Source organism: Crocodylus siamensis, chromosome 5 (genome assembly GCF_052110815.1).
Source record: "Crocodylus siamensis isolate JL-2025a chromosome 5, ASM5211081v1, whole genome shotgun sequence".
In the NCBI taxonomy this organism is placed as follows: Eukaryota; Metazoa; Chordata; order Crocodylia; family Crocodylidae; genus Crocodylus; species Crocodylus siamensis.
Genome location: NC_143399.1, coordinates 44637464 through 44664896, shown reverse-complemented (window position 1 = coordinate 44664896; position 27433 = coordinate 44637464). Strand labels below are relative to the sequence as shown.

At 43.8% G+C, this 27433-nt stretch overlaps 1 protein-coding gene across 3 annotated transcripts in view; it reads left to right on the top strand.

Annotated features, from left to right (window-relative positions):
* PRRX1 (paired related homeobox 1) overlaps positions 1-16815 on the top strand; it is an 83837-nt gene extending 67022 nt beyond the window's left edge. Inside the window, exons 2-4 of one of the 3 annotated variants that reach the window (XM_090046545.1) lie at positions 1367-1542; positions 6655-6836; positions 11349-16815. In XM_090046545.1, the coding sequence (XP_089902671.1) occupies positions 1367-1542; positions 6655-6836; positions 11349-11487 (497 nt within the window). In that variant the 3' untranslated portion in view covers positions 11488-16815. The other 2 variants (XM_090046546.1, XM_090046547.1) reach the window with 2 other exon arrangements.
* Positions 16816-27433: the final 10618 nt, after the last annotated feature.

Here is a 27433-nt window from a genome sequence, read left to right as displayed (position 1 = left end):
CCCTACTATGTCATCCCCCGTTGCCAATACCAGATCCAGTAAGGCATTCCCCCTAGTGGGACCATGTACCTCCTGCGTCAGGTGGAGGTCCTGTACACAGGTTAGAAACCTGCGTGAGCAGTGGGACTTTGCTGTCTGTGTCTCCCAGCAGATGTCCGGGTAGTTTAGGTCCCCCATGACCACCGCCTCTTTAGCTTTTATGGTCTCTGAGAGTTGCCTCAGGAGCCCCAAATCTATTTCTTCCCCTTGATGTGGGGGTCTGTAGCAGACCCCTACCACCAAATCCTTTTCTCCTTGCCCCCCATGTAGCCTAACCCACAGTCCTTCTACTTCCTCATCCTTTGATTCTGTCTTGATGAGGGTTGAAGTATATTGCTCCTTAACATAGAGCGCAACCCCTCCCCCCCTTTTCCCCACTCTGTCCTTTCTGTACAATCTATAGCCCTCAATATGTACCGCCCAGTCGTGGGATGGATCCCACCAGGTTTCCGTCAGCCCCACTAAGTCGTAGTCGTTTAGTGCAACCAGTGTTGAAGCTTTGTGCAGCTTTGTGCAGCCGTAATGGACAAAGCATTAGCAGAATTTAGTTTGCACGCCTAACTCATTGAGCAATGAGCAAGACTGAAAAACAAATACAAGTTCAATTGTCTACAGAGAGGTAAAGATTTCAAACACATTTGTGGATAATTCGTAAGAAAGTGCAAGATCAATGCAATAAATTGTGGATGAAATGTTCACTTAAGTCTAAGTAAATATTGCAATGCAATGGAAACCAGTCTTGCCCCCACCAATTGCATGATGGCAGGAACTGGAGGACAACAGTTCAGTTACCATCATCTCTGAGGCCCATGACATTTGTTCAGTATTCTAGACTAATTATGCAGAGGGAATAGGTCATTTCAGTTCCATTACAATGCAGTGAAACTGTTCATTGGCAATGCGTAGGGGGTGCATGTGGGTGCATATACATCCCCTGAGCTTAGCGGTACACCCCCTGTGAAAAGGCGCTACAGACACTGCCTATGGGCAGTCACCCCCCCCTTCCCACCACAGACACTGACCTCAAAAATCTATGAATCTGTAAATCTATATGAATCCATGAAAATTGTGTGTTTTAAAGTTTAATCCTAGTGGTCAGGATGTTGATGTTTTTCTCTTATTTCAAAAGGGACAGATGTAGCAATAAAAAGAAGGTACCAGTGCTAGTAACTTAGGATTGAAAGGCTCATCAAATCCAGGCCCCTGTGATCGCAGGCTGCTCGTCAAGCTCCATCTTAAAATTAATTCACTTGTTTGCCTCTACAGCTACTGTTCCTCTTGGAGGGGTCTTCCAGCACTTCACTTTTCCAATTATCTTTCATTCTAGATGATCAATTGAACTCAGAAGAGAAGAAGAAAAGAAAGCAGAGGAGAAACAGGACCACCTTCAATAGCAGCCAACTTCAGGCATTAGAGAGAGTCTTTGAGAGGACACATTACCCTGATGCCTTTGTACGAGAAGACCTTGCACGCAGAGTCAACCTCACTGAAGCCAGAGTTCAGGTAATGAACACCAGCAGCCAAACTCAGTTTTCACTCAGACTACTTTCACCCAGGTAATTTGGGTCAGCGAGGTGCAGGAATGCAGGAACTGAATGAACTACTAGAGTAGAAGTCTTCCTGTTATTAAGACTCAAATACACAGATGACAGAAATCTTGAAAAGTCCCATTATATTTAATAGGGTCAAAGTAGTAGAGTTATACTGAAATCATGTAGGGTGATGATGATACTACAGTAGACCTCAGAGACCCCAGATCAAGATTGAGTCCACAAAGAAATGTGTATCATTTCAGTGTTGTTGAAATGTGTATCATTATACTCATACAAGGGACAGAATTGTCAGACATGACTGAGATGCTGAAGTTCCTTTTACACAAGAGATTTGGTTGATGTCTGCTCTGTAGTCATTGCTTTGTTGGTGGCTTGTACAGGCAAACCTGAGTTAGCTAGCTTAAATATAGTTAGCTCAGGCACCATTACTAGTATATTCACAGCAGGATGGAGTTCAGAGTGAACTACAAGACCCAAACAAGACTGCTCCAATAAGCTCCATGCTACCACAGCACCCCTGCAGCCAGTACCCAAGGACCTGCTACGTGGCAATTTTAAGTGGCTTCTGGAGCTCTTAACCCTTGGATTTGCTGCACATTAACCTTCTAAGTGTCTTAAAGCACTCATAATTCAGTTTAAAGTTATGCCACTCCCAGACAGGATTATTTCTAATCTGCATAACTTTACTCCTGTTCCATGAAGGTACGGACAATCTCCACAGCTGTTACACCCAAGTTGTAGTCCTCCAGCATCCCAGGATGCAATGTTCCTTCCTGAGTTAGGGCAGGGATGCCAGGGTGCAGTGGGCCTGGGCAACAGGAAAGCCAATGCTACAGCCCTGGAGCATTTGGTGACTACTGTGCCTCCTGGACTGGCTCACTGCACCAAATGCCCAATCACATTTGGACTGCAGTGCCTGTGTGGGGCAGCAGGCTGGTGCTCACTCCTCTCACTGACCCATGGTTGAACCTGTGCCCAGCCCCACAGTCTGCTGCAGTGCGTCCCCTGACCAGCGTCTGTGCCCCAGGACTGGATACATGCCTTGGTGGGGCCAAATGTCTGGAACAGTGTGGAGCTTGGCAGTTGCAACGTGGCAGCCCAAAGCCACTTCCTGCTGACCTCCTACTCATCCAGGCTGTGCAGGGTCTGGCCTCTGGCTCCTCCCCCATCTAGCTTGCCTAGCAGCGGCTGTGATGGGCAGATGCCTGAGGCCCCTGAAGCCCCTGGAAGGAGGTACAGGGATGTGACTTCCCAGGCTTGGGAGGCAGCTCTGAGTAACGCAGCCTCCCTGCCTGCCCTGTGCAGCCTCAGCCTGGACGGGCAGTGCTGAGCCCCATGCACCATACCTGGTGCTGCCTGGCTGCTACAGGGTGTTCAGGGACTTCAAATGCCTACTAATCACAGCTGCTGCTGGGTGAGTCAGGTGGAGGGAGCTGGTGGCTGGACCCTGCGCAGCCTGGCAGAGCACAGTGTCAGTGGGAACCAGCCTAGGACTGCCATGCTACAGCTGCTGAGCTCTGCTGTACTCCAGCCACCTGACAGATGCCTAGGTCCTGGGGGCCCAATCCTTTTTCTTTTCCAGAGCTTTTCCCCCCATGCCACCATCAGCTGGACTGCTGGCCAGCTGGCTGCACCTGAGTTCTGAGGGGTCCGATCCTTTCTGGAGCTTGGGCAACCCAGGCAGGGGCGGTGCAGCAGAGCAGGCTCTGGAGCAATAAAGGAGCAGGCCCCTCAGAGCTCAAGCAGTGAGTTGGTCTGGGCAGCAGTGGGAGGCACTCTGGGGCTGTGGCACTTGCTCCATCTGGTAGAAGCAATGATCTGGTGCCTCCCCTAGCTCCTAGTCCTGCTCCTTCTCCCTAAGCCTCTAGTGACAAGTCACAGCTGTGCAGGTGAAAGACAGCCAGAGACCGTTTTTCACCTTATGGTGTGACTGCTCCACTAAAACAAACAACACTGAGCCTATTAACATTTGTTCAGCTCACAACCTAAGGTGTGACAAGGCCCCAAGTTTGCTAGTTTAAAGGCAGACCTTGTCCACAATTTCTGCCTCTGCCACCAGAAGTTTGTGCAGCAGAGAGCAGCTGCTGCTGCTCAGCTGTCAGAATATATATGTACTCATGAGCTTTTGGCAGCTCTACTACAGCAGATGTTTGAAGGGTGTGTAGTACATCCAGGGAAGTCACCAGCTGCTGAAGGGACCATGACAGCCAACAGAAGAGGCTGCAGAGTCCACACACACCATTGGATGACTGCTGGATGGCAGCAGAAGCTCTTCTCTGTTCAGCAGGGGTGGTGTAATGTGAACGTCAGAAAGGAGTCTTCTGTCTTCACAGACTTGTTTAAAGTTTGTTATACTGGCAAAACACTAGTGTAGACTATGCCTTAGCTGAGATGTCTGCATGGGAAAACAGTCACCATGGTGCAAACATACCCTTAGCAATGAGGAGCCTAAATCTCACTGAAAGTCAATGGGACTCTAATTCCTAAAGCCTAAGTTACTTTTGAAAATGAGACTTAGGCTCCTAATACACTTCCATGCTCTTGAACATTCTTCGCCCAGGAAGTTTGTAGTCTATCCTCCCAAAATCAAGAGAATTAATAGCAAGTTAATATCCTGGCAGAGCGAGAGCTTTCTAGCCAGCCGATGGAATCCTATAGCAGGGAGGGCACTCCCGACTCAGCTTTGTGGAATGTTCCGTAAAGGAAACATATTGCAAACTATATTTGCCTTTAGACATTAGAAAAAGGTCACTAGGACTTTGGAGATGGTGTCCACTTTTGTAATCAGATTTATGTTACAGGCAAGTTTCCAAGTCAAGAAGCCTTCTCCAAAGTGAGCTTTATGAGCTATGCACTGGATGCTGAGAGCCCTAGTGAGACATTACACAGCTATTTAATGAATGTGGCAAACATATGCTGCTTTTGCGGGAAGGGAACAAGGTTCTTGATTATGATGAGGGGGATGGTAAGTGGTGAAGGTTACCTTAGAGGCTCTAGGTAGGAGGTTTGTCTTGGCCTTAGCCATGTTTGAGCAGTCTCAGGACAGTTTTGCCTTTCTACAGAGATAACTGACTCATTGGGAACGGTTATGTTGTTGGGGAGCATAGCACTGCTCTTAGGTATATGTTGAGCCCTCTTGGGAGAGTGAAAGCTGCTTGGCCAGGTACAGGTACTTTTACTGGTATAAGTGATCAGAAACCATCTATACCCATAACAGAACAGAAGTTCAGCACAAATAGCCTAGTTTAAAAATGGCAGCACCTGGCCTAAGATTTGCTCCCCTGTCCCACCGAAGGGTGAACGTGTGTTCTGTTTGCTACTGATCTAAACTACACTGCTTACAGAAAACTGCATAATTTAGATCGATTCTGCCTTGGGGGTTTTGAAAGTCCGTACTTGGCCTTTATGTCAGCCATCTGCCACCTAGTACATTTCCACTGTGCTACAGATAATCTGTATTGGTTCCAAGGATCCTCTTCACTTTATTTAAACTTCAAGGTATTTCAGAACTGGGAAGGCAATATACAGAAAGAAGTTTCCTCATGGGACTGCCAGTGCTTCTAGCCTCTACTGAGGCTGGAAACACCATGCAAATAAGCAGCTCTGATCCTTGCCAGAGGCTGGGGACACAATACTGCATCAAATTGAAAATTACAAGGAAGCAGATTACCTCACCAGTATATGAGGGGCAGGCAGCTTGAGTTCTGCTTGAGCTTTTGGTCACTGGCATTAGATTTTCTTTTACTGGAATGGATCTGCCCTTCAGTTCAATGACTATGCAGGAGCAGAATGGTATTCCAAGGCATGGTCTACTTCTCTAACCACTATATCAGTTACCACCATATGAAATGGTATAAACGTTCTCTTTGTACCTTTGTAATCTGTATAAAGTAGAGCTTTCCCCAAAGATCTGGGGATGAAAGAGGTTAGAGCCTTTGAGTGGCTTAAGCCTGAAGGTACAAGAATCAGATGGGCAAAGAAATGAATGAAATCAACTTTTTTATGCTGATGATTATTGGGATCAAAAAAGAAGCTCTGTGTGTGTAAGCATGCACATGCATGTGCCGCTGATGATGTGTGTGAGTGTACGTGCATGAGCATGTGGCTAAACACTTGTGTCTATATGCATGTACATGTGTTCAGATGTGTGCATGCATATACACACATGTATGTTGTGATGCATTGCCTGCTATGTATTGGCTGCTTAGTGTGTACACGCACTTAAGTATGTGTGCATGTATGTTGGGAGGGCACTTACGGCAGATACACATGGGTACTTGAGAGAACCTCTGGGTATGCATGCACATGGGTATGTCCAACAGGCAAGCATCAGGTTTCCCTAAATCCCTGTCCTGCAGTAATGAAGGGTCCCTGCTGTTCTGAAAGATGGCGCAGGCCTGCTGCATCCTCTCTGAGAAGAAGATCTTTGCTGCACTGGCATTGGGAAAGAAATATGAAGTTCCCACTATTCCTCTGAGGTTTCTTGGTATCCTGGAAGCAAGAGGGATCCAATCAGTGAGCAGCTTCTCTGGGGGCCCCAAGTTGATAACATTTGACTTTTCATTTCTTTTTCATTTTGGTTAGCTAGACGTATCAGCAGCTCGGGTGTAATGGGAATCCCTGTAGAGAGGCACATTTCTTCTGAGGAGTTCAATCACCCTTCAGTTTCCTGTGCAGGTTCCTAAGTGAAGGAGTGCTGTGTGAGTGAGTCTTTTGGAGAAATGAAGAACCCTTATGAAAGTTATCACCCTTTGAAGAGCTTTGGGTCTTTCTGTTCTAAGCTGTGCTTTGATCCCACTGTGTGAGCCTGGCTGGACTGTTCTGTGTTAATGACCCCTGGTAAATCAGACTCATTTTGTCTTCCTCTGCCTTCTGCAAGCACCGTGTATCTGGCCACCTTTTACTCGCAAAATGATCCTGGCTGTCAGTGCTGCCATTATGCCCTTCAATGTTATGCTATGGTTCCTAGGGCCCCTCCACTGCCAATTGATGCAGGAAAAGCAACAGTACATCAGTGGAGCAGGTAGTCACCTGGGGCTGGTTTGTACTTTTCCCCTCCTAGGTGTGGTTTCAGAACCGAAGAGCAAAGTTCCGCAGGAACGAGAGAGCCTTGCTGGCCAACAAGAATGCTTCTCTTCTCAAAACCTACTCGGGGGACTTGACTGCTGTGGAGCAGCCCATCGTACCGCGTCCATCTCCAAGACCCACTGACTATCTCTCCTGGGGGACAGCCTCACCTTACAGGTGAATGAAAAACCATTTTCTAGGTGATCAGTGTCCTTTGATCTTGTCCAGTCACTCTTTCTGAGCTACCTACTTATTTGCCAGAGCTGCTCCCTGTGAAAGCCTTGTGAGATCCATGCCTTGGGCCAGGTTTCCCATTGCTCTTTTCCTATGACTTGGCTGTAAGCCACCATGGTGCCTTCCTGCTGCTGATGTGGAAAGTGGTTTTTCTGGCTCTAGGGTTTTTGCTATGCTAATATTTGGTTGTTCCCAGAACTTTATGCTTCACTCACGCAGTGCCTGATCTGCCAGCTTTGGAAATGAACAAGCAGGACCATCTAGGTAGCAAAACAGGGGCACAGCTCTCCAGCTCCCTTGAACAACATTACTAATGAAGAGCTTTCTGGAGTGGTAGACTGGGGAATTAGTAAATAATTTGCTAAAAAGTGAGGACAGTCACTTCTCTACAGAGGTATGCACTGCTCTGGACTAACCTGAACCACGGAAGGTGCTGGCAATATAAAATCACGAAAGGAAAAATATCCTTAGCATTTGTACTCCATAATGTTCATGACCCTTATGTCACTCTTGTGCTCCCTCCACAGAACAACTGGAATCTGTTTCCATGTGAATGAAGCAAGCTCACCAGTTGCGCTGGCTCATAAGGAGCTGTTGGTCAGCAGACATTGTTAGTACAGAGGTCTGCATATGAATCGGCTTAAGACCTTTTGGCTCTGTTTTTTCCTGTCCCTGCACAATGTCTATCGGGCAAAGTCACATGTGGTTTCCTGTTCCCCCTGTGCTGGCCTCCAAGAACAGCCCCACATCAAAGTTGCCCTAAGTTGATTGGATCTACTCCTCTTAGGTCCTTTGTCACTCACTCAATAAAGTATTTAAAACCAGACCATCCCTTATATTTCTTCTCCTTACATCAGTGGTTTGCAAGCTTTTATGGATCATATCCCATGACAGAAAGGGGTAGGATAGCCAATTTCTGTAGAAGGATTATGCCCTTATGATTCGTGTGCCATTGAAGACCACCTTTTTTCCAACCTGTACCCTGGAGCCAGTCCTTAACCTTTGGATTTTATGTAAAAATACGTGTTTGGAAAGGCCCCTTCCTATGAAGGAAAACTCACAGCAGGCATCCATCCTTGTGGGATATTTGCCAAAGAGTTGCTTTCTGGGAGGAAAGAGGTGTTGAGAAGGTCCAAGAAAGGTTTTTGTCTCCTTTAAGGCTGTTATGATTGCAGTTCAGAACATCTGCTGGACTTGCTTGGCTTACTCCAACCTCTCACACTTATCAAAATAATCCTCATAGCTCGCAAGATGTTGGGAGGCTTCATAAGAGGTTTTAGCAGAGGGCAATGTAAGGTAACTTCCAGGGTCCAATGACATCGTGGAAAGGACTTTATGGGAAAGAGGCTGCATGGTCACTGAAAAGGCTGGGAGGCAACTCAGCTTGTTGGTTTTGCACAGAATACTACTACTAACAAGAAAACCCATGACCTCAAGAAATGTCAGGGGTATGTCACTGAGATATCAGTAGCAAGAGAAGACTGCCAGGATCACATGTTACATATGTATAACAAGTGATCAATATATATCGCAATACATATATGTGGGAACAATGTGTATTTCTTTTTTTGGCTAGCAAATTACTTTTCATAAGATGGAGACAAAGTTTAGTGTTGGGTTAGATATACAAATCCTACTGAACCAGGCAGTTAACTCCATTAAGCCCTTTTGAAATTCCCAGCCAAAGAGATTTGTGTCTAGCCATTTCACAGGGAGGAAAGATGAAGTTTAATTATATTTTTGATATATGTGTGTGTGTGTGTATAGGTAGGTTTTCTTTTTCGTTAAAGAGAAGCCACAAACCTTGAACTGTGCTGCTAAAATCTTCATAATTTTCCTACTTTCCCTATGGGCATGTCTATCCAACTCCCTGTTTGAGCTGTGATGGTGGTGGTGGTGTTACTACCACTATTATTATTATTGTTAAATACTAGTGTGGTAGGAGGAGCTAGACATCCTGATCAAAGATCCAGGCCCCATTGTGCTTGGTGCCATGTGGCACACATGCATGTACAGAATATATGGCACAATCCAACAGGCTCTTTTTACTGAGAGGTGCTACACTTCAAGTTACTGATGCAGGGTCTTCAAAATTTGAGGGGCAAATTCACAGGTTCTCAGAAGTTTAGGGCTAGAAGGGACCTCGTGAGATCATCAGGTCCAGTCACCCTGCTCTGGGCAGAAAAGACTGCTGGGGTCAAATAACCCCAGTGAGGTGTGTGTCAATTCATCTTGTGCATAGTACCAGCACAAGCACATATTCATATTCTAGTTAAGTTCCAAACAGCACCTGTTTTAAGGGCATAAGTGGCTCAAGATCCAGTGCTCAAGGGTGTTTCCCACCCTATTTGCATGTATGTTCCATTATAATCTTTAAGAACAGAAACTTGTAGTATTAAAAATCACAGACAACTGGGACCAGCCTCGACAAAGACCCAAATCCAAGGTGATTGGATGGTACTCCTTAATTGAGGTGCCTATGATAAAAAGGACAGTCAAGCCATCTCTAATTCATTCAGTGCACCATATTTATTTAAATGACACAATAAATCTGGAAATCTCATGGGAATAAGGGATTTTACTTTTGTTTGAGTCATAATCTGGAAAGGTAGATATAGCACAAGAATGTAAAATAGTTTATTGTACTGGGGATCATCATTATATTCTGTGATGATGCAGCAGGAAGCACGGTAGGGGCCTGGTCCGTGACTGGGGATTCTAACTATGGCTACAGCACAATAAAATTATAGCCAAGCATGTTTTATCATCAGTTAAGGTTCAGGGTTAAAGGTTTAAATTTATGTTTGAGAACAAAAGTTCACATTGATTCATGTTGCATTCACTCCAATTCATCCTTAATGCTGTTTGATCCTTTCCCTCATAATATTTCCCTGCATAACCTTATATATGTATTTTCCAGTCACAAAAGTAATATGCAGTAGAAACAGTGCAAGCTTTTATAATGTTCCAGCTATGAGCTTGTTCCAATGATTATTGGAAGTCAGTGGACAGACTTTCACTGATGAAAAGTAGTTTTGGATCAGGCCCTTAAAGAGAAGTCTGATAGGTCATATATGCACTGCCTGCTGCATGCTAAATCCGCATCCATTCACAAGAACAGGTCCCAAGTTGCTGAATGGCAACTGGCTCCACAATGAATTTATGCACCACTTCTCATCCCCATTAAAAGTTTTCTTGTGCTGTTGAAGCATGGTGGTTTCAAAGAGACTTACCACTTCAGTCTGACCCAAAAAAGGAAGCAATAGAAAAAAGAGCAGTGGGAACAAAACTTCCTGATGGAAACGCTGATGAGGTCTTATTCAGTGATAAAACCCCAATTTGCCACCCCTCACAGTTCCATCAAGAATGCAAAGGGGACAGCTTTTACATTCAGTGGGAACCACAAATTCTGATTCAAATCATTGCTAAATTCTCAGGAGCACCCAGAGAGCTTTTCCTAGAGCTAAGTCATGGACTGCTATCAATACAGCATCAAGACTAAGCAGGGAGACATGTGGGTGTTCTTGGTCCTTTCTGTTTCTTGGTGGCTATTGGTATGAAGCTCAGCTTTCTCTTCTTGGCCCTGTTACTCAACAAACACTAGAGACGGACAGAAAATAACAGTAAGCATGAGAGTCTGACAGAAATTGTCTGGGATGGGAAAGTGCATGTTGTTCCATACATGAAGATGTATGCAATTCCAGGCTGGCCTTTTTTGCGGGGGGTAGAATTTAACAAACCGCCAACAAGAATCTTGTTTAATGGGTCTGCTTTACTGAAATAAGCAATTTAGGACAAATAATAATGTCCATCCTTATTATAGTGAACCCTGTTTGTTAACAAACCCTAGCTTTTAATGATCCCAACAGCAGGAACCAACATTTTTCTCATTATTGTGATACAGCCAGTCGAACGTGAGGATCTTGGATTGGCCTCCTCAGTCACCTATGGACTCACCGATGACTTTCCCATTTACTGGAAGACTGTCATCCTTGTATCGAGGGACTGCCAACGACAATGCAGCCAATTGACTAACCCTATTATAGTGAACACCCTCTCTTAATGAACTTTTTTTTCCCAGTCCCATGGGGGTTCATTATAATGACTTTGTACTGTATATATTTTTAGTCACTCAGCAGTGCTGATGAGTCTGCCCCGAGCACTGTGTGGACATTGCTACACTTCTTCTAGCCAGGGGTTTAGTGTGTATGGAGCAGTGCACACTTCATATAGTCTTAGATAGATGAATTGCTGTGTGCTAAAATATGGCTACTTCACTCCCTCTCAGAAAGGCTGTCTCCAGTAAAACAAAGCATTATACACCTGGGCACATATCAGGCCAATACCTGCTCACTTAGCTACCACTTTCAAGCTCAAATACAGCTTTCATTTGAATTTTAAAACGTTCTGATTGATTTTTTTTTTCTTTTTCTCCCTTTTCTCTCTCTTCTACAGTGCTATGGCTACCTATTCCGCCACATGTACCAATACTAGCCCAGCACAGGGCATGAACATGGCCAACAGTATTGCCAACCTGAGACTGAAGGCAAAGGAATATAGTTTACAGAGGAATCAGGTGCCAACAGTCAATTAAAGACTGCTGCTAAGTCTTAAAGAAGGGAAAAATAAAATGACACCTGTCCTGCTTAGCAACTTGTTCAGAAAGAGAGGGCAAAACACACACACACACACACACACACACACGCACACACACACACACACATACACACACGCGCGCACACACACATATACGCACACACAGAATATTGGGACAGAAACAGGAGCAAAATGAGCTGCAAATTAGTTACAATATTCTTTCTTCCTTTCTGGATAATGCCATCAATTCTTGTCAGGTTTATAGCTTCTGCTCAATATACTATGAGCTTCTTCAGTTAAGGAGAATCCCATTCTTGTTTTTTTGTGTTTTGGACAAGACTGCAAAATGAAATCCTATCAGTTCAGCCCTTGAACTCTAGACTGTCCTGAGGTTCAGTGCTTGCCCCTTCACTTCCTATGCCCCAGGTCACCCTAGAAGAGGGAATTCAGAAGCCAAAGCCTCTCCAGCATATCCACGAGACCCAGGTATCTGGACCACGAGTGGACTGCAGCTGAAGAGCAATTATCATTTAGCATCTGAGAAGCCTTTGTGTGCAAAGCTGTGGGTCCCTCTGTCTCAGTGGCCTGGAACATTGGGTTTTATTTCCAGTCTCCTTGGGTTTTGAAACTAGTTGTTGCTTTCTGATTAGTTTTGGCACAGCCTCTTTGAAAAACCAAAGAAGAGAAAACCCTTCTTAAGGCAGAGTGTATGTGTATAGACGGGAAGATCATTGTAGGTCTAAGAATAGGACTTTTACTTTTTTCCCCTGTGCCTTCGGATTTTTTGCCACAGGTAAAGGTGTTGTCCAAATGCATTTGTTTTATATATACTGTATATATTTATATATATAAGATATACATGCAAGCTTGGTTGGTGTTTTTTTATTATTAAACAAAATAAAATGCATTGGAAGTATTCAGGATGTTTGTGCTGCATCCAGGTGCCTGTAGAGACTGCTCTATACCAAGTGCCAAATTCACCCACATGACTTTTATTTATGGGCATACCCTACCCTATATCACTTAGAGAGAACTTTTCATTCTGCAGGGTGCCAAAGCACTTTACAGTCTGTGAGCCAGTCTTAACTCAGGCAAAACTCACTGCTCAGGCAAACTTAGGCTTCCATTGGACCAAATCCTGAAGGCTGTATTCAGGGCTGCATCACTTTTTCCTGCAAGAGGACTTGCCAGAAGATATCCTTGGGGAAATACAATAGGGAACCTCATTGCATATCTCCCCCTGTTGGGAATAAGGTTTAAGTTGAGGGTGTGGCCCTGCAACCAGGTGGATATCAGGAGAGTCATAAGAGACAGGTTCACTTGCATGAAAGCTCTGTGCCAGCCAACAGACTCTCCTATGAAGGCTTTGCCTAATACAGAGGGCTTCCACGTAAAGATAATCTGGCCTGGAGCAGCATCACATTTTGTCCTTAACACCCCCTCTCCCAATAAGGCTCCAATATGTATGATTTACTACTTCTTCCAGGCAGAGCCAGTCGTTAGGCGTAAGTGACTGGTAGGGGGTGCACGGGGGTGCATGTGCCCCCGCAATAGCTGATACTGTTGGTAGGGCTGGTGCCCCCCTGACAGGGCCACCACCGTCAGCAGCTTCTGTGGGTGCCCCCCGCCCCCCCCCCCAGATTCAGGAGGCACCAGTCACTCATGTCCTTAAGGATGAACAATCAGGGCAGTCGCCCACGACTTTTTACATGTGGGAAGGAGAAGAGGAGGGGCCAGATCTTAACCTCTGCCTGGGACTTCCACGAGTCTGACACCAGCTCATCCCTGGCTAGTTTTGTCCCTGTTCCACCCCTGCCCAATATGGGTGTGAAGTATTCTGAGAATAGACATCAATGTAAAACAATATATTACAGGAGGTGCGAAATAGATCCATGCTCCATTTAAAATTAAGTGGAGCATTAGATAGGTAAAATATAAATTTTACCAGAGTATAAGGGTATAAGGGTAAATGCTTGAAAAAGCACAGGTCCACTTACACAACTGGCGGAAAGTGGTAGAGCCCCAATGACCACAATGAGACATGAGTGGGGAAAAGATTTCCCATTTCTTGACACTTTTTTTTTAAGGTATCAGAAACAAAACATTCCTACAAAAAAAATCTGCTCTTGAATCTGGACCAATAGAAAGCTCAAAAAAATTGCAAACTGAAAACCAGAACACTTTTAGTTCTAGTCAGTTAGACTGTCCTTTCAGTAATTTTGAATGATTTCTTTTTCATTTAACCTTTTTCAACCTTTTCTTTTTTGAACCTTTTGTTAGTGTGAATTTAAAAAAAAAAATTCTAAATGAAAAGTACTTTTGACTCAAAAGCCCCCCAAATTTTCCTGTTTAAAACTATTGAAACAGGACACAGTGATCATTTTAAAACTCTTTTTTCCAAAAAAAAAAACAAGTTGAGAGATTCATTAAAATCAATCTTGTCATGTAAACAGATTTGTTGACAAATCTACATATTTCAGTAGAATAGCTTCATTGAAGAATTCCAGACCAGCTCAGCTGCAAAGCTGTACCAACTTCCATGTTGCTGAACAGCAGGCTTTAAAAGTACTCAGGATTTTGTTTTGTGTTTCATCTAACAGCTAATACCACAGTGCCTTTTGGAAGCATGCAAGCTGATCAGTTCTATATCTATTCCAGGGCAGGTGCCCGTCCTTACAGTCCAGTCCATGTACAAATTCATTGCCCTGGAAGAGAGAACTTCACCTCTGAACTTCAGTGGGATTTACCTTGTAAAACAGAGTTGATTTTTTTTTTAAACCCACTGACCTTTAGATTCTCTTTGGTGGCCTTCATCCTCTATTTTTCTATCTATCACTGCTTTGCTAATGAAATTTTCCTGGCCAGACTTTCACACATAGCTAGAGATGTCCAAAGAAGTTTCATGCATCAAGTGTTGATGTTAAAACATGGCTGCTATGATCATGTCTGCCTTAGTGGTTTCCTCAGATTTCCCGCCACTGCACCAATGTTCTTGTTCTTAAAGCCACAGCTCCTGGTTTCAGCTTTCACTAAAAGAGAAATCTTAAGTTTCTGGCTATTATGGTTATGAAGAAAATTTGAAAATGTGACCCATGCATAACTTAAACACTCAAGATCCAGCAGGCAAAAACAAACAAACAAAAAAGGATCAGAAGCCAACATTTATTAAATTTTTCAACTCAATTTCACGTTTGGTGTAGGGAGGAACTTTGGATTTTCGAAGGCTTGAAGCCTGCACTATTTTTATTCTGCCATAAGTGCTGTTCTAAAGGTGGTAGCAATGTTGGCAACCACATGTGTCTCAATCACTGTGTGGATAGACCTCAGAGCAGGGGGAGGCAGCACAACAATTACAATAACAGTGACCCGTCTGTACCAACTCCCTTGCCATGGTTATCAGCAGGGGCTGGTAGCATGGCAGAGGAAAAAATGAAAGAAAAGTGTTAGAAGTATACCTTTCCAATAGGACTTAGGTGTGTAGAGGGAGAAGGAATTTTTTTAGTGATCCACTTCCAAGCAGAAGTTGACATGGAAGATCTTAAGGGGAATACTGGCGAGTTTTAGAATGAAATTGTGGATGATGGAAAGCATTTTATGTTATCTTCAATTTTCTTAGATACTTTGTGTTGTTTACTGGAGCACTGGAAGCCCAGACTCCTGGATTTTGTCCTTGTAGCTGCCACTGAATCACTGGGTGGCCTGGGTCAAGTGATTGCACCTTTTCATGCTTCACGCTCCTAGTCTGCCATGTTGAGATATCAGATGGAAGTGATATCTCAGTCAAAAACATTATGCGACACTGTGAACAGTTACAAGATGCTCTTGCCCAGCAGGGAGAAACTGTTTCCTTTGGAAAACTGGGTTTCTCTGTTGGGGAAAGGGCCATGATATATCTTCGCAGGACTCTTCAGATCACTGTGTTCAGCAAGTGTCAATCATGCTAGCATACCTATAGGAAAAGGCCCTCGGACTCTAATTTCCTTTCTTTCTGAGTTTTTACATCCAAACATGGGTGACTGCCAGACCCCCCTTCCCCCCTGCCCCAACTTATCTTGCACCAACTAGAGCAATAGGGAAAATCACACACCTGAACTGGAATCAAAAGCTGCAACTCATCTGGTATAGACTGACCTAATGTTGTAAGTGAAGTTTTGGAGGACTGGTACCACCTGCAGATCAGGCCCAAAGTTCTCAACTAATTCACACATTTTTTATAATCCCTTCTCTCTCCCTCAGTTTTTGAAGCCAAAGCATTTATTTGTAAGCAGCCGTCACTTTCAATTTAACCAAGGTGTTTTTTGGGTTTCTAAGCAAAGGAACCATTTCTTATGCTAGCAAGAAAAACATCTCAGAGAAAGTGCAATTACAATGTTTAATACAAATGATGTCCATCTTGCATTCCTTGAGTTATAATGACTATAAAAATAAGGATTGCATATAAATGCCAGAACTTGAGTAAGGCCCTGATCCTGCCAATACTTATGCACATGCCTAATTTTACTCCTGTGAAGCTTCACATTGGGTGTAATGAGACAACTCGGTGCATAAACTTATGCAGGTGAGTCAATGGTTGTAGCATTTTCACCATGGACAATCCCGCTAGGTTCTGTCTTGTTATTTGGATTGGGATATTCTATTTCAATGGCATCCCGATGGTGAAATAAATTCCAGTATGCCTGAGTAGAGGGCAGTCCAGTCAGATGCAGCCTACAGATTCTAAAAATACACCCCAAATGCTTGCTGCCTTTTCTAAATATAATCAGGGACAACGTTGTACAATTCCAGGTTTTTTTCCCTTTCTGATTACTTCAAGCAACAAGGCAATTTCTATTAATCTAACAAGCAAAAGCAAAGTATTATGATCACATATGTTTATTCTGTAAATTATAAAACTGTATAAATATGTATGCAAATTAGGAGTTCAGTCCTGTAAGCATGAAACTATTCATGGCTTTAATCATACCTTCCAGGTGCAGTGAGTGGGCTTCTAGGAAATTACCAAGGTAATTCATGGCATCACAAAGTTTGGGCACCCTTAAGGTAGAAAATGTTCATGAGGCATGTCTCCCCTCTTACCAGCCTGCACATGTTCTGGTGATTAACCTCCACCCTTGCTCTATCCAGAAGCAAGAGGGGGTGGTAAAATATATGGAATTTTAAGTGGGGAAAAAATTGAAATACAATGATGCCAATGATGGTAGAATTGATGCAAAAATCTCATGGAAATGTATTCTGTAAATTATATCTTGCTTTATGATGTAAAATATACAGTGTTTGCACTAGAATAGAAACAATCATTTTCAATAAAAGGAAAAAAGAAGCCATCTCCATAAGTTGTCATATGTTTGTTATGTGTCTGCTTCTCCAATCTATATAAGAATACCATCTGGGACTGGACAAAAATGAAAATGTTGAGTGAGGTAAGAGGAAAATGGCATTTGAACCAAAATCTAGCTTGCCCTTCTCACCAGGGTCTGCTATCACAGGTGTGTGTAGAGGCCCCTAAATAGGACTGGGCCCTTATTATGCTAAGCACTGTTCCTCCATGCAGTGAGAGACACTTTCTGCCCCAAAGAAACTTACAATCTAAATAGACCACAGAGATTAGGCCTGGGAAGAAGGAAATGTTGTTATTCCCAGTTTAGTGATAGAGAACTGGGGAACAGAGTATTAACAGGTCAGATTTTTTTTAAGCATTCAGTCTTGGCTGAACTCTATTCCTATTGAAATTAATAGGCATGTTACCATTAAAAACAGTGAGAACAAAGAGAGGCATAACTTGGGCACATTAGAAAAAATGCATTGCAAGTTCCTGGCTCAAGAGAAACTAGAAAAGGAAAGATACCAGCAGGTAGAGAAAAGGAGTGCAGGAAGCTTACTGAACTGGTGGAGAGGTATCAGGGCAAAGCGTTAATAGAGGAAGGGGAGGAAGGAAGTGGGGAGTCAGCAAGTGGAACAGGGAGAAAGAATGCCCAGAGGGCATCAGAAACAATAGATGCCACAAGAAAGGTCTCAGCAAGTAGGAAGAAAAAAGCAGGGGAAGGAAGAGGTTGATGATGTTGTCTGATGATTCCACTCTCTTTGCACTTTCAGCCTCTTTGCAGAAAGTGATCTGTCCAGAAAGGCTTAAGAGGATAATGATGGTTCATAAATATGGCTAGTAGGGCTGTGCAAAACTTCAGTCCCTGATTCGATTCAGCAAAGATTCGGTCCGACTCAGTGGCCAAATCTCTGAATCCAAATTGAATCAGAGGACCCTTTAATCTCTCCAAATTAATTTGGAACCCTCCAAATCAATTTGGAGAATTTCAGTGATTTGGACACAGACACAGTTTTTTCTACATACCTCTAGGTAGCAGGGGCTCTGAATGCTGCAGTGCTGGGACAGATTCAGTGTCCCACAGAAGTGTGAGGGGCTCCCCAGCATGCTCAGCAGCAGACCCAGAAGTGGACCAGAAGCACTTCCTGGTCCACCAGGTAGTGTGCAGGGCCCCCCTGCACCCCTCTGGCTCGGCGACTGATGCCTTCTGGGTTGGAGGGAGGCACCCCCTGTGGCCGATTGCCGAGCCAGGGAGGGAGCCGGGGGAGGGGCCTGAGCATGCTTCCTGGCAGACCCAGATGTAAACCAGAAGTACTTCTGGTCCACTTCTGGGTTCACTGCCTAGCACACTGGAGAGCCCACAGCACTGCTGTGGGATGCTCCATCCACCCCAGTACCGCAGTGATCATGAGCCATGCTGCTACCTCAAGGTATGTAGAACAAAACTTTTAAAGCTGGGTCTGTCTCTGAATCACTGATTCGCTGAATCAGCATTAAATCATCAGATTCAGATTCAGCTGAATAGAATTGGAGACAGTGATCCAAATCAACGGATCGAATCACTGTCCCTCATTCAGGACAAATCTGAACCAAATAGGGCCCATTTTGCACACCTCGAATGGCTAGCTACCAACAGAGTGTGGGGTGGTGCCCTCAAAGGAAAGAACTGATCTTGGAGCTAGGTGAGGTGATATGGACTGATGCCTGTCAAAATTAGTGTTTTGTGTCTGTAACCTATGAAGTGTGGCAGTATTTCACAATTTTACTTGGTTTAGATTTGTTCATTCAAACCTAGGCAAACTGGAGCTGGTAGGATGCCCCCATGCATGCCATTTGAATGGGATAGGTTTGTAGCAAAAGGTAACAAAATATAACCCACAGTTGACAGAAAAATATACAGCCAGAAATGGATCCTGTTGACTGACCCCAGTTTTGTGAATCCTGAAAATGCCTCAGTAAAATTTCTGTTTCTTTTCTTTTTACATTTTCAGTTGCTTGCATGGTTTAAGCATAACTCACATTCCTTGTGAGAATTAGTCATTTAGTTTTGTGGAGAATAAAAGCTGTGTCTAAATTTGATTGTTTCTGATTATTTCCTGGTTGACAAAATTCCAAACAACAAAGATGTGGAATACTGCAAGCTTGATTTCACAATGTTTCTGAGCTGATTTTGAAGCCAGAGGGGTTTGGCATGATTTTGAACAGGCCTCAGAACCTTTGCATGCTCGTTTGAGGAAATATTGACATCTTAGCTGGTGTTATCTCAGCCTGCTGCTGCCTTGTACTACTGAATGGCATGCCTCTTTTTATCCTTTCTGGAGATTTGTATCCATCTGGAATGCAGTAGTTTGGAATATGGAATTTCTATTCCACTAGAAACAATAGTATTTTGATATTTGTTTCATGCCAAAATAGGACAAAAGGTGAAAAGGGAAGCAGATTTTCACATACAAAGTATAATAACATATCTTGAAAAATATTGATTGTGCCAATCAAAATGTAACCTTTCTTTTTGAAATACACATCTGACAGAAAAGATTTCCTTTCTAAATCTTTACATTTTTCCAAGGTACACAAAGTCAGTTCAAAAGGCAACATTTTGTTGACCATTTTCCCATAATATATAAGAATGTTTTTGGTGGAAACTGACATTTTCTTAGGAAACATGCAATTTGTGAGAAAAGCTTTTCAGTCAAGAACTCTGTCCATTGCATATGCATGCACACAGATTCACAGAAAGCATGATTTAAAAAGGACTTTCTTTAAAATTTTTCACTTTCTGTTGGACTTTCCAAGCAGCCCAAGGAGTTAGGTATTCAGATCTGGTTGGCTTCCAGTGAATCTGGTGACTAACTTTCTTAGGCCACTGGTATTACAAGAAATTCAAGTTTGGAAATATATGTTTAATGTTTACACTGGTTGCGTCTACACAAGAAACTTACTGGGCATTAGCCTAATAACACTGCACAGTTGAATGTTACGGCAAAAACCATGCCAATGGCCTACTGTGCAGTGTTATTAGGCTAATGTGCAGTAAGTGTCACTAAATAACTACGTGCCGGTGCTACTACACAGTAACTCTAGGTACTACACATTTAGTTAATACTTTATTAAAGAAGTACTAAACTAAATGCTCAGTATCTAAGGCACTTTAATGACTACATAGTTAATTCTTTGGTATAGCCTTTTGTTAGGCTCATGCAAAAATATTTCCAGACCTTTCACTCTAGTCTCAACAGGCATCAGATTTGTTGTCAGTTGGAAAGCTTTAATGGCAAACACATGTGTACAGAATATAAAGGAGTGCAACTGGAGCTTTTTTTACTTACAAGGTCTCCACGCAGTGAAAATCCAACAGTCAAAATATACTAAAAAGGAACTCACAATTAATGTGAGAATAATTGAGCCCCTCCCAGTGACAGTTCATTCTCATTATACAAATACAAAGCAAAAGGTGCAGAGAGTCACATTAAAGAGAGACACTGTAAAACTATTCTTAATAATACTCCATGCCAACTCCAGGCATTACAACTCATCCTCTAACACTGACACCTAACAATATAAAGAGGCAAAATGCTAAGGATTCTACCTAACCCATCTGTTCACTGTTCACAGTCACCCAACTTTGCTTTCTTACACAAGCTGATCATTATGGTTAAATAGTCTCATTCGGCAGCTTAGTTTTTTGGAAAGCAAATCTGCTAGTGTAATTCCATGGAGTTCAGTGGAGTTACACCAACAGAGCCCTAGGAGCCCTTCTCAAGTGACACATGTGCCTGGATCACATTGTTATTGAATTTTTTGGTGTGCCTTTGCCTTAGCAGTTTGCAGTCCATTGGAATGTGCTGCAGCCATTCAGTATTTCTACATATCCAGATGTAGAGGTGGGAAGAATTTCACCCTCTCCAATTTCACTAGAGTACCTGTTGCTTCCAGGAAAATTTCAAAGTCCTGAAACTATTCCCATTAGTGCTTTGCCAGATTCCTTTCCTAGGGAGACATCTTTGTGTCCATTTCTGCTCTTATGATTATGTTTTCTTCTGAATTTGGTAAGAAAGGTCTGGCATACAAGATGGCTGGGACAAGACTGTTTATTATTGCCCAGATCTGGCTCAGAATTTTTGAAGGTGCAGGTGGGATTTTCAGAAGTATTTAAAAGTCAGTCTCATGCTCCCCCCTCATCTGGGTGGTTATGATTACATACCCTATGCCTGCAGGCCCGAGTGGCTACTCTTACAGACATATTTGCATAGGGCACATAGGTGAGATAGGCTTGAGGTGATTCTGCTTTTAGCTGAGATGCTAAGAAAATAATTCTGCTAAGATGCTAAGAGAATCCCGATCTGGACTGCATCTGGAATTCCCCTCTGGCCCTGAGCTGGAAAGAGGAGGCTAAGATATCTTGCTTGGCCCATTCCCTCTTAGATAAAAAGGAAAATTTTCTGCCTTCAGATGAAGAGACAAATTCTGGAAACTGGATGGGGAGAAGAAAGGAACATAGTTCTTTCTGAATTTCTCTAAATGAAGACTATGGGGGAAGGGACTTTTCCATAAAACTATCTCTGACCCCTGCTGCCTGCATCAGGAAGCCAGCCAGTGACACCAAAATGCACCTTCAGTATGGGGACAGGCAGGGTAGGAGACCCAGTGATGTTGGAGCCTGATTTAGACCAAATAATTCACACAGAACTGGGAATGCTATTTTGCTATGTAGAGGGGAAAGCGTGGCTGCAGGGGCATATGGCAACCATTGCTGCTGCAGCTTCTGGCCTCAGCTTGTGGTTGGAAGTGCAGAAGCATGGGGAAAGAAGAAAAAAATAAGAATGTAACCTTTCCAAACTTGGAGAAGGTTTGGAGTTTGTCTTGAGGTTTAGGATGTTTTTTTTTTTACCTAGCCCAGTTCCTGGCCTTTATCCCTAGCTTTTACATCAACTCAGTACCAGTGGGAAAGTGTAAGACTCTTAAAATTTCAGGCAAAGAAAAGCTGTGTAGTTCTGAAGTTCTGTTATCTTAGGAAAACACTAAGTAAATGTGCTGAATGTATTTTGGCTGCTGTGCTGTCTACTGAGTGGAGGCAGCAGACTGCAGTCATGTTATTGCGGCTCAGCAAGACAGCTTGAATAGGGAACATGAACAAGGTTTGGCTGGGGCTTGCCCGTCAAAAGGAGCATTCTACAACCTCAGCAGCATTTGAAACTCAACTTGTCCCTAAGCTATAGTTGCGGGGAAGCTGCCTCCGTCTGTCAGCTATTCCCCTTCTGTTGTTGACACAGATAGAGCATTTACCTATACAAAGTAATTCCTGAAAACATACCTGAAACATGTGCCTGGGCCTTACTCCTTACAGATTCTATTAATGGCTGTAGCCAAGTTGGCCATCCTGGCCCTCTTGTGGTACCTCTTCCACATAATATTGAGCACAAGTTCACAATGCTAAGCCATCGTAGCCTGCAAGGCAAGGACCACATACGGATGCTTTCTTCAGACTGGTTGATAGTGGTGGATGGCAGTGGTAGCAGGATAAACGCCAGGTATTTCAGGGTAGGAGTTGAGGTCACTTCCACTAAAGTCGTTCCCATAAAAATTTTACCAGCTACTCCCACCCAGCCGACAGACTAATGGGTGCTTTAATCAGAGTAGGGAATCCTTGGGAACCTAGGGACATTGACAGCTGTGAGGCATGCTGGGATGTGTGATCTCACCAGTCGTCTGCTGGCAGAGAAGCGGCAGTGTATTCAATCACTCACTAAATGCAGATTGGAACGGTGGCACGTGTACGTGCAATCGTGTGACTTTTTGGATCCTGTACAAATACAGAGACAACCAGGCCTCGAACAAATGCGACACCTGTTCATTCCCTAGGAGTTTTTTCCAGATCACGATGGGCTATCAATGATCTCATCTTGTCCAGCATTCTCCCTGGGAAAATGAGGGCTGTCAACAGGTTTCTCATCTGGGGTGGTCCTGAATGGGACAAAAGAGGAGTTGGCACTGCCCTTTAAACATGTAGATCTTCCAAGCTCCATTGCTGCTCAGGGGTGGAGGAAATCACTTAGCCTGACTGGATTGCTCCTGGAACAATTGGCAGTTGACTTTGAATGAGCTGGTATTGATTTAGAGGCACTCAGCAAAAACAGGGCTAGCTAGGGGCCTTCATTCAGGGATATGAGTTTGTGACATCTCCATTGATGTAACTCCTCTTCATGGGGAAAAAAGTGAAATTATCTTCAGGGAGGAGGGAAGTGTTAGCATATTTTATTTCACATACTTCACAGATACTTGAAGTGGGATGGACTGATATGTCTGCAGAATCCCAGAACCAAAGGCTCTCCTGGGAGAAATACAAACCCTGTTTATACCCTATGAGTGCCTATACATGTGCAGCAAGGCTGCTTCAAGGTCTTGCAATTACAGCACATCAGAGCAAACTTGATTAATCCAGTCTTCTGGAGTGTGGTAATTGCTGTGCTCCAGCCAACTCCAGTGTCATGTGTATCAGCATCCCTGTGCTGAAAAATGGTAGTGGGGGTGCTGTAACTAAAGCTCATTCGATGAGTTTAAGTTAAAGCATCCCCACTGCTATTTTTCAGCATGAACCACTGATACACATGATGCTCCGGGGGCTTTCATTGGAGCGGCTCTCGGAGTCACTCTAATTAAAGCACCCTCCCACCCCTGCCCCCGCCCCCAACTCCCGGAGCACATCTATAAACACCTTATGTTCCTATCTTGGCAAGGTCAATGAATGTGTGTCCACTCTCGGCCTCGCTGAAGTCAGTGTAGTCACCTGAAACTTCTCTCTTGCCCAGTCGCTATTCTACAGATCCTCAGAATAATGCCTCACCTTGAACCAGGAACAAGCAAGCTAGGGGTGTGAATACAGATACATTTGGAGGCATTTAAAAAAGGAAAAATGTTTCAACACTCCAGTTTCAACACTACTACATGCAGTGCTTTGGTTCACAGCTCCTTTTTATTTGGATCTGCACCTTCCTTTTTTCTTTTCTACCTTGTCCCTGTTACCAGAAAAAAAAGAACCAGTTTGCAAGCAATTCTCTGGGAGCAAGAGAAAGAAGAGGAAGAGGAAAGAAGCCAGGCACCAGGCACAAGATACCAGATCCTGCTCTAGGAAAGGTAAGTGAGCCATGCCTTCCTGTGTGTTGGGCTTGCTGAGTGCTTGTTTGGTGGGCTGTGTGTTTGGGTGTGTGCTCTGAGAAGCTGGAGGTGCTGCTAGGTAAGTGATTGCTGGTGATTACTGCTTGTGTCTGACAAAAGCCCAAACAAGAGGGTGGAGCCAGTCCAGGCCCAGAAAGGTATAAAAGGAGACTCCCAGAGCCACCTGGGTAGCCATCAGGGCAGTTTGCAACTCAGTTTGTCACCCCACCCTTTGAAAGGAAACATCTAAGGTAAGTTCTTTTTAAGTTAAGATTAACTAACTTCCATATATTTAGTGTAAGTAGCTAAAATTCTACACCAAGACCAATACTTGAGGCTCTTGTTTAACTAGAGTCCAAGGGGAGGGGGAGTTTGCTAGGGAGTTTTCCCAGAAACTTTTTCTCACCATCCTTCACTGTAAGCTTGGTGAGAGGAAGCAGGCTAGCAGGGAAGGGATCTATTCACTGTTCCTTGGTCCCCAAAGGTTTGTCTTACAGGGGAGTTTGCTAGGGAAGGTCTGCTTAGAGAGAGGTAGAAAGAGAGCAGCAGCAGATTAAGAGGTGTAGAGAAATGGCTGGAGGATGTTGCAATGCCAGAAATCCATTTCTAAGCACTTGAAAGAGAAGGTGACTAATTAGGAAGAGTCAGCATGGATTCACCAAGGGCAAGTCATGCCTAACCAACCTGATTGCCTTCTATGATGAGATGAGTGGCTCTGTGGATGTGAGGAGAGCAGTGGACCTAATATACTTTGGTTTTAGCAAGTCTTTTGATATGGTCTCCCACAACATCACTTGTGCTGCCAAGTTAAGGAAGTACAAGTTGGATGAATGGACTGTAAGGTGGATATACTGACTGGATTGTTGGGTGTAAAGGTTAATAAGCAATGCTTTGATGGTTAATTGGCAGCAGGTATCAACTGGAGTGCCCCAGGGATGGATCCTGGGGCCAGTTTTGGTCCATATCTTCATCAACTGTCTGGAAAATAGGATGGAGTGTACCATCAGCAAGTTACTAGATGACACCAACCTGGAGGGGGAGTAGTAAATACCCTGAGGGTAGGGTTATAGGATTCAGAGAGATCTCAACAAATTGGAAGATTAGACCAAAAGAAATCTCATGAAGCTCAATAAGGACAAATGCAAAGTCCTGCATTTAAGACAGAATAATCCCATGTACCGGTACAGGCTGAGGACTGACTGGCTAAGCAGCAGCTCTGTAGAAAAGGAGCTGGGGGTTACAGTAGAAAATAAGTTAAATATGAACCAACAGTGTGTCCTTCTTGCCGAGAAGGCTAACAGTATACTGGGCGGCATTGGTAGGAGTGTTGTCAGCAGATCAAAGGAAGTGATTCTTCCCTTCTATTCTGCACTGGGGAGGCCAGATCTAGAGTACTGTGTCCAGCTTTGTCCCCCTCCCCCAGTACAGAAAGGATATGAACAAATTGGAGAGAGTCCAGCAAAGGGCAACACAAATGGGTGGGGGGCTCGGGCACATGATTTATGAGAAGTGGCTGAGGGACCTGGTCTTATTTAATCTGGAGAACAGAAGACTTGGGGGGGGGGGGGGGTAAAAGATTTGATAACAGACTCCAACTACCTGAAGGGGGGTTCCAAAGAATAGATCTAGGCTGTTCTCAAGTGTTGGAAGATGACAGAACAAGAAGCAATAGTTTCAAATTGCAGCAAGGCAAGTTTGGTTTAGATATTAGGAAAAATCTTTCTTGCCAGGAGGGTAGTAAAACCCTGGAACAGGTTACCCAGAGAGGCTGTGGAATCTCCCTCCTTGGTAGACAAAGCCTTGGCTGGAGATGGTCCTGCTTTGAGCAGGGGCTTGGACTAGATGACCTCCTAAGGTCCTTTGGAGCCCCAATCTTGCTCTAAGGTTAGCTACGTGACATGCAAATTTTCTGTGGTTCCATGATTCTAGAAGGCATCTCTGTCTCCAAAGTGCAGTAACTGTCTTACTTATTGCAGGAGAAAAACAGTGATTCAGGCAAATGATAATCAGCCACAAATCCTGACGGCTATGGCACCATCACAAGCCCAGCTGTTGCAATGCTCCCAGAACCCAAAGCTTCTCCCTACTATCCTGCTGCTTGTCTCCAGAAAAAGACTAAGGTAGTGCTTCCCAAACTTCTTCTCCACATAACCCCACTTATGGCCCCGTTTCCTCAGCATGGCCCCTCACTCCCAATCAACAGCCCTCCACCCCTGCAGCTCCATCCATTAATGTTGTAACCCCACTTGTTGTTGAGACAGTCACAATCCATTTGTTGTTGTGACCCACTGGACTAAGGCTTACCTCTGGGATAACTTCTCATTTCCACAAGCCTCAGTCTTATTTAACCATTTAGTTTCTAAGGTGCCACCCTACCCTGCCTTCTACTTGACTTTAGACTAGTGTAGCTAACTACCTCTTTTCTCTTTGGAGAAAGACTTGAATCTGAAATGTGTTTATTTGCATGAGTGAGTGAATAAGCTGGACTGCAGACTTATTCTTAACAGACCCTTATTTTTCTGAAACAAGGTAGAACAGCACATTCTGGGGGGGCCCTGGGGAAAATGGTGCACATCACACTCCATTTACAGAGTGCATACACTTCAATCTTTGGGCTCTATGGCTTTCCCTGACAATGCCCTTTTGAGCTGTGATATGAATGAAGCTGGATTCTCAGTTGTACTGTGCCATTGCTCCTGGAATTCCCTCGAAGAGAAATTATGTGAATGTCAGTCCCTTACTTCCCTGAATAGAAGGCCGTAGTTAACCTTCTGTTATACCCATACAGCCAGATTGTTATCACAACTTTGTTTAAGGTGTTTTTCTTCATGAAACATTTCTTTCAGTGGCCTTGGCTAAATACATTTGTCCTTTCTGCACCCTGTAAATGTCCTGAGGGGTGAGAAATGGATTCTTTGGGATTTGGACATTATGATGATGGCTTTCTGGAAGAGTGATAGACAGACAGATTGGACCCATGCTACATAGTGTAAAACCACTCGTGCATGCAGACGATAGACCTGGAAACATTTTAGTTTCGCAGCTCGCTATGTCTATTTAAATCCAGCCTCTTTTGAGGCCTGAGGATTTTTGTATTGATACAAAATTCCAGGTGTTCTCCATATACCTGAGAACTGCTCCTTTATCTCTGCCCATGTGTATCTTCTGTGGCAAAACATGCATCCAACGGTGGTGTTGAAAAAAGAATAGAAAGAAATGTTTTAACTCCTTTTAATTATTTTCCATTTATGGGAACACTCTGTGTAAAAGCAGAAGGTGCCCAACCTGCAACACATGTGCCACAAATGGTATGGCCAACCTCTGTGTGTAGCATATGACTAATCAAGGAGAGGGCAGGTAATAATGTGGTAGATAGGGCAGGGAGCAGAAAGCAGAGCAGTAGATTGGATAGCGAAAAAGAATCAGAGTGGCACTCAGAGATGGGGTGGGGCTTAATTTGTGACACACC